At 42.7% G+C, this 9,997-nt stretch overlaps 1 protein-coding gene across 1 annotated transcript; it reads right to left on the bottom strand.

Annotated features, from left to right (window-relative positions):
• Positions 1-1,892: 1,892 nt before the first annotated feature.
• On the bottom strand, positions 1,893-9,662 carry HAO2 (hydroxyacid oxidase 2 (long chain)). Its single transcript, XM_009878755.1, has 7 exons — positions 9,532-9,662; positions 8,647-8,798; positions 7,547-7,830; positions 6,961-7,176; positions 5,031-5,189; positions 3,304-3,373; positions 1,893-2,020 (listed from the first exon to the last, which is right to left on the bottom strand). Exons 1-7 carry the CDS (start codon positions 9,660-9,662, stop codon positions 1,965-1,967), a joined length of 1,068 nt encoding a protein of 355 aa, XP_009877057.1. The 3' UTR covers positions 1,893-1,964.
• Between the last annotated feature and the right edge of the window lie 335 nt (positions 9,663-9,997).

Genomic DNA, 9,997 nt, shown 5'->3' with positions numbered 1-9,997 from the left:
TGCATGCATGGGAAGACTGGGAGGTGCACTAAGAAGAGTAGGTGCCCAGTAAGTTGGCACAAAGCAACATACTGCATTCCATTGCGGTTCAGAATCCTTCAGACGTTTTTTGCTGCCATAAAGTGCCATAAAAGTAGTGGTTGCACCCGTGAGTTTGGCCTTAAAAATTATTTATAAAAACAAGATCAAGTGTCTTACCAGATTTTTTTAAGATCATGATGCATTTTTAAAGATGCGGCACATTAGCGATTTTCTTGTGTGTATGGTTGTAGTTTACCTAGCCTCAATTAAAAGACCTGATTAAGCCCAAGTAGTTAAATCACTTAAACTCTTTATGGAGATTAGCTTACTTCCAGTTACACTGGCCCAATTCTCCACATTTATAACAAAGATCAAATGAGTCTGTTAACACAGACAAACCCCAAGGGACATGAACTTCAAATAACACCTCAACTGAGTTCTGCCCTGGCTGCAGGACCCTATCTGCCCCCACCTCTACTCCACAGTAGTTCCCTCTGCTCTGGGCAGCAGAAGGCTTCCTTGTTCTCCTCTCTGGGCAGCTCTGGCGTTCCCACCAAAGGTCCATGACACCGAGAGTCTCATGTTAGCCAGCAATACACAGAAATAATAGCCTAAATAAAGACTGATTTTTTTGGGGGGGGAAAAACATGAGGAAGAGGGGCTAGTGGGGAACAGAGAGATGATGCAAGGCAATGGAATGAAGAAGAAAGAGGAAGACTAGTTAGTGTAGCTGAAGATTGTACTCTAAGCAGTGCTACAGAAAAGTAAACTTACACGTGAAAAAGAACTAGAAGCAAGAAACAGCTCCTAGTTGTTATTAAGGACCCATCACCACCGGGTGATGGCAGGTCGGTGGCACAGCCAAGGGTGTCCTTTCTCACAGGGAGGCAAGATCCATATCTCAGGAAGAAACTTGGAGAGGGAAGGGATGAGAAAACATTTCTATTACCTTGGAAAGCAACGGTTTATGCTGCTCTACGCTGGCAGCAGGTGAACTGCTGCCTCTGCACCATCTTCTGAGATCAAAGGCCTTTTCCTGCTCAGGTGGCGTAAACAGAGACCAGGGCACTGTCTGAGTTATTAGGTGACACAAACTTGTGCCATGCTTCAACGACTCATAGGTCCTGACAGCTGCTGGGATGAGTTTGCTGTGCAAATTAACCGTGTAGTGAAGGAAGAGATGATCGCTTCGGGGAGCACAAGGGAATTGCTTTGGTTACTAGCGATTTCATTTCTCTGCATTAAAAAAGCTGAGGGTAAGGACTGACCCCATGTTGAAAGAGTGACTGTTAGTGGATGCATCTTGTTCTGTAGCTGCTATGAATGCGTCCAGGAAGCCTGAGCTATGTAAGGTATCAGTCACAACACTTACTTCTCTGGAGCAGGAAAGATATGTAGCTTGAGTTTGCAGTCAGACTTGGAAGGACATCCAAGCAAGAGAAGCAGGGATCATAGTTTTCCATGTCTGGCTCCCCACTGTAATAGATCTTGGGAGTAAGGCCTAACACAAGTAATGCCAGGGAACAGACAGTTTAAAGCAAATTTATTAATATTTAAAAACATAACAATTACTCAAAGTGTTAAAGAACTCATTGGTCTCAACTAGGGGGCCGGCTAACTCAGTCAGTTCAGAGTGGTGCTAACAACGCCAAGATCACAGGTTCGATTCCAGTTTGGTCCCCATGTGTTGCCTGATCTAGTCGAGAGGTGGCATCCCTGGCGACAGGGAGGCTGGATTAAAATGATCTCTAAGGTCCCTTCCAGCCTAGGCCATTATTGAACAAAAGGAGAGAATGACCTTTCCTAATCTCCTCAGGAGTTTCCTGAAGGCCTTATCAGATGCTTCTTGCACATCAAATGTTTGCACTTCCTTTTTCTCTCTTCAGTCTTGTTGGGACCTCAGCATGAGCTGCTTCTCTTCACTGGGCATTGCAGGAGGCTGTTCACAGCTTCGAGAACTGAACTAGGTGTGGGCCAATCTCTGAGACGTTGGCACAGCCTGAAATAAAGAGATAAATGAAACATGTTGATGAGAAATTACAGTCTGTGGATGAAACTTGGAAGGCCCCTTCTCTGAGTCAATCTGGTCTTGTACAAGCCCTGCTGGTTGGTACTTCAGCAGCTCATTCACAGGAACCCAACCCACCAATGGCATCTTCAGCCTTGAGGTTAGGGACCTTGAGGTTAGGTCTTTCCACACAACAAAAGTTAGAAACATGAAAAAAAGGGAACCCTCTGACAAGCAGGAAGCCATATGATTCATCTAAAAAGCCAGAAAAGACACAGAGATTGCCCTGTGTCAAGAGACTGGAGGTGGAGATTTGCAATGGTGTTCCATCTGGTCAAATCTGCATGGAATTTTACAGACCTGCCAGCTACTTTTGATGAATTCAGTGTCCTTTGGCATGTAAAGAAGCATGAAAGCCTCCTGGGGAAAAAAATCTTGTAGGAGTCTTTACTAGTTAAAAAAATAACACAAAACTCCAGGCTATTAAGAAATGCCCAAGGGGATTTCAGTTCCAGTCTCCCTGTCAGTGTTACTATCGATTTGAGTTCATAGTCACTAGAGCATGAAAATCTTTAAAATGTGATTTTAAAATGTGATTTTAAAATGTGATTTTAAAGTGCAATAAGACCCTTTGCTGATGTCTGAACACGTCTGCACTGGACCTGCATGCTGTACTTGTTCGTGTGTAAAACTGGAATTTGTACTGGGCTGTGCAAATTTTCTGTTCAGTGAGGGAGGTCAAACATGGCAGCTATGGGTAGGAGCAGGTCAGAAATGCAAAATGAGGAACAATGCTGAAAGTTTGGAAGAGAAATGGATGCTTTTAAAGCAGGCAGGTTGCAGAGGTTTGAACCTGCACCAACAGACTGTGTTCTCCAATGCACAAAGAAAAAAATCTGCATCCATTTTTCTTCCTAACCTTTTCATGCAGCAAAAGAAAAAAGATGGCATTTTACTCTAGTAAACATGAAACCAAATACTGAAAAACATACACTGCAATTCCCAGCAGAACAGAAAACTCAGGTTTTACTCAGCTCTACTTAGTAGTTTTGCATGTCTTTAGCTGGGTAAGAAATCTACTTTAACCTACTTCCTCCTTGTAAGCTTCATCGCCATGACACCTGAAATGCCAAGTGGCTTCACAGGATGCAGAGAATCACTTTAAATACAGCAACTAGAACGAGCACAGCTCATTCATCACGCTTCTGATTTTAGACAGCTGGCACACAGAAACCTCTGCATCACTGATTACAAGTAATCTGCAAAAAGCTTACCAGCTAAGGCCATCGACAAGCGAAATTCATCCTGCAAAATCCTCAAAACCTCCTGAAGACCTTCTTCACCCTGCTCCAACAAAGAAAGCAGTCAGAGTAAAAGGAGCACTGGCACAGAGCAGTCCTGCAGGATGCTTGCACTGTGAGCGCTGGGACAGTCCCTTAAGTCCCTGCCAAGTCCAGTCTCTCATACAGACAAATGATTAAAATGATATGATGGATGTGCTCAGTTCATCACAGATTAATTTAGATGCTTTTCCTTTTGTGATGCATCTGAACAGGGAAAGAAAACAAAGCTGTTTTTCACTTTTGACATTTTCTAGCTGTTTTGGTTCTGTGGGGTTTTTTCTTAGCTTTCAGTTAAACTCCATCAATGGGCTTGTTTTAAAATGTCAAGCATTACAAAGCTGACAGCGTTTTATGAAGTAATGGGAGTTTTATATCTGGTACAGCTTGGTACAGTTTACTCAGATACCAGACTGAATCTTTAAAAATAGCACACTATGCATTTTCCTCCAAGTAAGTGGCATCAAGAAGCTCAAAATTCAATGAAATATACAGAATTTTGATCTCACTGTAAAATATAGGAGGATTTTTTTTTCTCTTTTTCTCTTAATTTTTTGTTTTTATTTCTTGCAATGGAGACTGCTTTGGGTGCTGACAATGTCAGTGCTTGTTCACATTCATCCTCTCTTGTATGCCAGGGCAATGCCACCAAGATACATCTTCAGGACTGTTCTGTGGAACATAACAGCAAGGCACAGCTGAACTCAGAAAATCCCATCTCCTTTCCATCTGCACTGTGAAAAAAAATGCAGTCAACTCCCAGTAACATCCTTTGCATGTTGGGTCCTTTTTATCTGTTAACTGGCAACAGAAACAGTGCTGTCAACTTCCAGGTTTTTTACAATATTCAGGTGATTTTTTTGCTTAAACTCTAGCTGCTGGAGTCACATCACTGGACAGAAGTCTCATTATGGTCTAGAAATGTTTCTAGACCATAAAAAATAAATATTTTTTCTTCTAAAGAAAAGCCTGAAACCTTCAGCCCAGAGGCTAAAAAGCAAATATTTAGCAAAGCAAACCACTGGTATAATTACATTTTAATTATATCATGCTAACCTTTTGCATCAGAGGCCTAATTCATGACTCTGGATCATAGAAATATGTTAGTAGTTAAGAAGCAGCAAAGCCGGAACTGAGGTGGTAGTGGCACGGTCAGGCACCCAGAGGACATGGTTGTGCCCAGTCTTATCCAAAATGTTTCAGACATCAGTGGGATGAAGTTCTGTATGTACTTCTGAAGAATTCATAATACCGACATGAAACTGTTATATTAAGCCCACATATTGTTTCCAAGTAGGCTGACTGCAAATAAAATTGTCAGATACATCTTTTTGGCAAGTAAGTCCTCCTCCAAATTTCAAAAGCATTGATGGTCCTAAGTGCTACAGTCTCTTAGCACCAAACTGCAACATCAAGAGACCAGGTCCCCCAAAACAATGTTATCAGCTTCAAAATCATATTTGAAATCATAAAATTCAGTGGTATTTTTAAATGACAGAAAACATCTGGTTTTGATTCATATTTGGGTGTTTCCACTTCAAATTCAGGAAAAAAAAATGGATAAGACTCACTGGTGGAAATTGTCTTTATGACTTTTAAAAAACAACAACAGAGCGTTGGAGAGTATGAGTAGACACACAAACTCAAAGCTCCTTACTCACCTTGTAAGCCAGACCCCATAAAGCCGGTCTTCCAATGAAGACGCATTTTGCCCCCAGAGCCAGTGCTTTCAACACGTCGCTTCCTTTTCGTATTCCACCATCCATATAGACTTCAACTCTGCCTTGTACTGCCTCCACAACCTCGACCAGAGCATCAATCTGCAAAGAAGCAGCCACTCTCACCTTGAGGTCAGCTTTTGATTCCAAGAGAAAGAGGAGATATTCTGAAGAGACGGGCAGGGATGAAAGGCTTTAATAGCATAGCTTCTCAAAATGAAATGCAGCTGCACATCACAAATAGCTCAGTACCAAAAGCATCAGAATAAAGTACAGCTCCCTCTTTTGTTTGCCAGGTAGTTAATTCCATTTTAAGGTGCTTTGCTGTATATATCAGCTTTTGCTGATACTCTTTGCTAGCACATTTGATAAGTGAAAAAGTAATATTTTCACTTGCTCTCTGAATTTTTTTGAAGAGATTTTGAAATTAAATCTCAATGGAAATAATTGTTGTTAATATCTTACTTTCATTTAGGACAATGATGAATGATACAAATGTTTGTGAAAAAGGATCATGTCAAACTTTCCCCCGCTGCTGTCCAAATTGCCTAAACTTACATTTCAACCTAATCCCTGTGATCACCTGTCAAAAAAGACTGCCCAAGTCCCCTCAAGCATCTATGAAGGATTTCATCTGCTGTGAAGTACAGTCAACATATTTCCTCCAGGCCCAGTCGCTTGATTCCCTGGGGTCCTCTCTGTAGAGCACAGCGCGGTGCAGGGCAGCACCACGCAGAGTTGCTGGCTCTGGTCCCAAAGACAGTATAACCAGTGGGAGGACGTTGCTCTATACCTAACTAATTCTTCTCAACAAACCCAAAGGTCTCTTTTCTGAAGTCTCTGACACTCTTTTGCCATCTCTCTCATCCCGTTTTTTAGGTAGACCAGCTGTAACTAAGATACTAAGTAGATTTTTTCCACTGAAAATCTTCAGGCTGAAATTTTCCAGAAGTAGTTCAGAAAGAACAGGCACAATAGCTTCTGCTGCCAGGCTTGGTACCAGAGCTGAAATAGGTATCTACTGGTTTGTCTGTGTATGTAAGGAAATTTTTAAGGTAGAAGAGCAGTTTAGTATGGATGTCATTTCCATTATTATGTCATTAGCATTTGGATTAATTTTTTTAAAAAATGTTATTGTCAGCCTTAGCATGGAAAATAATTCCTTGGTACCTATTTTTATTTTAGAGAGGAAAACAGAGAAAAGAAAGTCTATAAGATACTACACAGTACAGAACTGTAAAAGAACAATTGGAAAAACTGACAGAAGTCAAATTAAACCAGTGAAATACACATAAATCCAAAAGACCCATGATTTCATTGTACAGATTAAAAAACAGGGGAATTTTTCTCCAGATAAGTTACCCCTTTTCTGGCTCATGAAAAATCAATACATTCCCATTTAGTTTTGAGTCTGTAAGCAGACCTCTCACTAAATCTAGCTGCATAGTTTGTGCATGCTTGGGCAGATGTGAGCAATGAGAATACATTAGGCTCCCATTTGTACATTTGTACAGAGGTTTGTTTTATGTTTGCTGCAGTGTGCAAGGAGTAGGTGTGCACTGCACCAGCTAATGAAGACGGAGGCAGAAAACTTCTACTAACTTAGGCCAGTAGTTTATCTGCAGTTATAGGGGTTCAGCGCTGCTTACAGAACCCTCTCAAGAGGCTGAGAAAATATTTCAGTGTGCAGCCCATGCCAAGGTGTGCATCTTACCAGCTTAAAGCTAAAGTATATTCACACACAACCAAAGCCATGCAGCAAACACATGAGCCCACCAGAAGCATATATATACAAAGACAAGCATAGAGACACCCAGGTTAGCACCAATGTGCACACAATAAACACCCATGGAACATCAGTTTTCTCACTTACAGTGGCAGGTCCACCATCCAGCTGCCTTCCACCGTGATTGGACACAATGATTCCTTGAACTCCATGTCTCACTGCCAGCTCTGCATCTTCCTTTGTCAAGATGCCTTTGATGATGATGGGCAGGTGAGTCAGACTCCGCAGCCAGTAGATATCGTTCCAGGTGACTGAAGGATCCAAGCTGTTGGGTGGAAGTCCATACTCAGAACGGTCGTGTCCCTACAGCCACAGGACAGAAAGAAACCTTGTCTGAGCTATAACAATACCAAGGCCTCTTGAAGTCTTTCCTTGCCCTAGAAGAGATTAATTAAACTTGCTAACAGACATGTTAATTGGCTCTGAAAAGCACAGTCTCCAGAGGAGAATAATTACAATGGGGATGGAGATCGGAGTCTCTAAGGCAGTTATACTGGGATTTTGAAGCCAGAACCCAGTCTGGCAGGAGGTCAAGCCAGGACACTGCAGAACCAGAAGGGGAGAAGATACGCCCTCGGTACAGAAGATGCCAAAGCAGCAGTTACCCGGTGTTTTTTGTCTCATGCGGTACATGTCAGCGCAGTGAATGAAAGGACAGGCTCATTTTACCGACCTCAAACGCTCCTTCCAAGTTCTTCAGTTTCATGTGGGGAGGAAGGCGGAAACCATTGCGGACATCGTCACGTCTTTTGCCAGTGTAGGGCAGATCCGCGGTGAGGACAAGTCCCTGGAAACCCAAGGCCTCCGCCCGTCGGACCAACTGCTGGGAAACCGCCCTGTTGCGGTGGATGTAGAGCTGGAACCACCAGAGGCCGCCGGGGGCGGCTGCAGAGATTTCCTCCAGCGTGCAGGTGGAGTACGTGCTGGCAATGTAACAGGTGTTCATCGCTTTGGCCGCTGCAGGAGGTATTGGAAAATAATCATAATCAAGGTCATTTGAATTCTCCTGCCAGACACCAGGTACAAAAGTTTTTTATATACAGTTTGCAGAGAACTCCTGTTTTCCTTATATCCTACCAAATACAGGGCTTTACTAGTTGGCAAATATGCCTTAGGTTTAAAAACGTCCTTATTTACCATGCACTGTTGTAGGATCATGATTAAGAAAGAGGAAAATGAGAGGTAATTTACCAAATTTCATTTTGCAACAATTTTTTTAGAAGGAACTAAAGTTTCGTTTATGACTATGTCCTCATAGGAATGTGCTGTCAAATGCACTCAGTGTACAACATGAAAAAATATATTTCCAAGGGTCAGCTCTCCAAACCCACCACAGGATTTAGGAGAGAGAGGTTATGCTTTTCTCCAGGGGAGACACTGTTTACCAGCAACGAGGAATTCACAGACTGAGTCCCATCCACCACTTTTGTTTCTATGTAGATCCCACAGTACTGAAGACTTGTGTAGTCTTTGCTGGACACCAGAAATGGGTTCACAGTCTCTGTCTTAACTTTGCAGCAGCCTCCACAGATCTGATCTTGTAATATTGGTAGCTGGAGAAGTAGAGCAATGTCTATACAGCTTCCCACACAGTCTGTGTCACCAGACCCAAGTGGGTCATCCACTTGGATGTATTCTGACACCCCCAAAGGCGCGTCAGAATGTGAGAAAGGAGTTTGCACATTTAAGGCTGAAGATTTTACTTCAAGTCATCATAACAGTTTCTTGAGGCTTTTCCACCAGCCCCTTTTTTGCTAAATAGCAGCAGAGTACCTCTGGCTGTGCTTTTCTCTCCATCAGGCCATGCTAGCTGGTGGAAGCCGGTAGGGGCAATTCCTACAGGAAAGCTGATTTCAGTTCCCAAGAGCTTAGTGCTAATGTCCATCATGGATACGTCCCGCAGCATACGTGGCCGAAAACGAATTCTGTAAGACAAAAAAAAAACCCATCAGCATAGTGGCTGTTCAGTGGCTTTTCTGAAGTTTCATGGAAACCAGGTCTTCATTTATGTATTGCAGTGCACGAATCTGAGCCAATAAAGAAACCAGCATATAAAAAAGGCTCTTTGACCTCTCTGTCTTCTTTTAGAGGTCAATTCAGTCAGCAGTTCAGCCACTTCCACTTGTCATTAACCCCATATTCCTGTTTACTGGCCACAGTACATTTCTGCATTTCCCACCTCAGCTCACGCGCTCTAGTTCTCCCATTGTCCACCCCACAGATTCCTTCTGCTCGCTACCCAGTCCCAGGACACTTCCTTCCACTCCGCCATCCATAGGGCTGCCGTCACTCTCTGCAGCATGTTCCCCAAATCCCATTTCACTCACACATACGCTTCCTGCTGTTCCTCACGTGCTTCCCATCGCAACTCATTCCATTATGGCTACTCATCTCCTTTCCTGCCACACCATGCCATACGTCCATATCCTCCAGCACCGCTTATTCAATCACAACACAGCAAAACTCATTCAATCTGCATCATATTGAGGCTAGTATCAGAGCAGAAAGCATATATCATTCAGGTAAGTGCATTTTGCTTGGGGACCACCTCGAAGGGGCAAAGTGTTAGGTATCTTTGCTTGTGAAGTCCAAACACTTGCACAAAAACATAGTTTAAAAGCTTCCAGTACAACACCCCTCATTTTCTCTTCACAATACCTTTCATATGCCAAAATGTTTTCATCTCGGGTCCTACAGTCATCTGCTCCAGCTGCAAAATAATCCCAAGCAATCTTGGGTAAATACTTTTTAGCATATGCTTCGAAGTCTGAAACACACACCATAGCCATTGTGGAGAGAAGCTCTGGGAACCTTGAAGAAAAGAATAACATGAAGCAGAAATTAGACCCTTGAACTGTCATTCTCTCTTCCAGGAGCTCTAATGTCACTTAATGCAAACCACGGACCCCTCTATCTTGCAGAAGAGCTGCTGAGTCTACCTTGTCATTCATCCTCTCCCCTAGTATGAGGAAAACTTGAGAGTGCAGCCATCAGAGGCTTGCATTTCTGTGCCTCTTTTTATTTTTTCTTAAACAGAAGCCTGAAGAGGACATTTTAGGTCCTCTGCTATTTTAAGACACAGCAATTGTGTAATTCTGTCATAAATTCCATCTTAAAACTAGCT

This window comes from Apaloderma vittatum, unplaced genomic scaffold (genome assembly GCF_000703405.1).
Source record: "Apaloderma vittatum isolate BGI_N311 unplaced genomic scaffold, ASM70340v1 scaffold44131, whole genome shotgun sequence".
Taxonomy (NCBI): domain Eukaryota; kingdom Metazoa; phylum Chordata; class Aves; order Trogoniformes; family Trogonidae; genus Apaloderma; species Apaloderma vittatum.
Note: the sequence above shows the minus strand (reverse complement) of the source record. Positions and strands in the feature narration are given on the sequence as shown.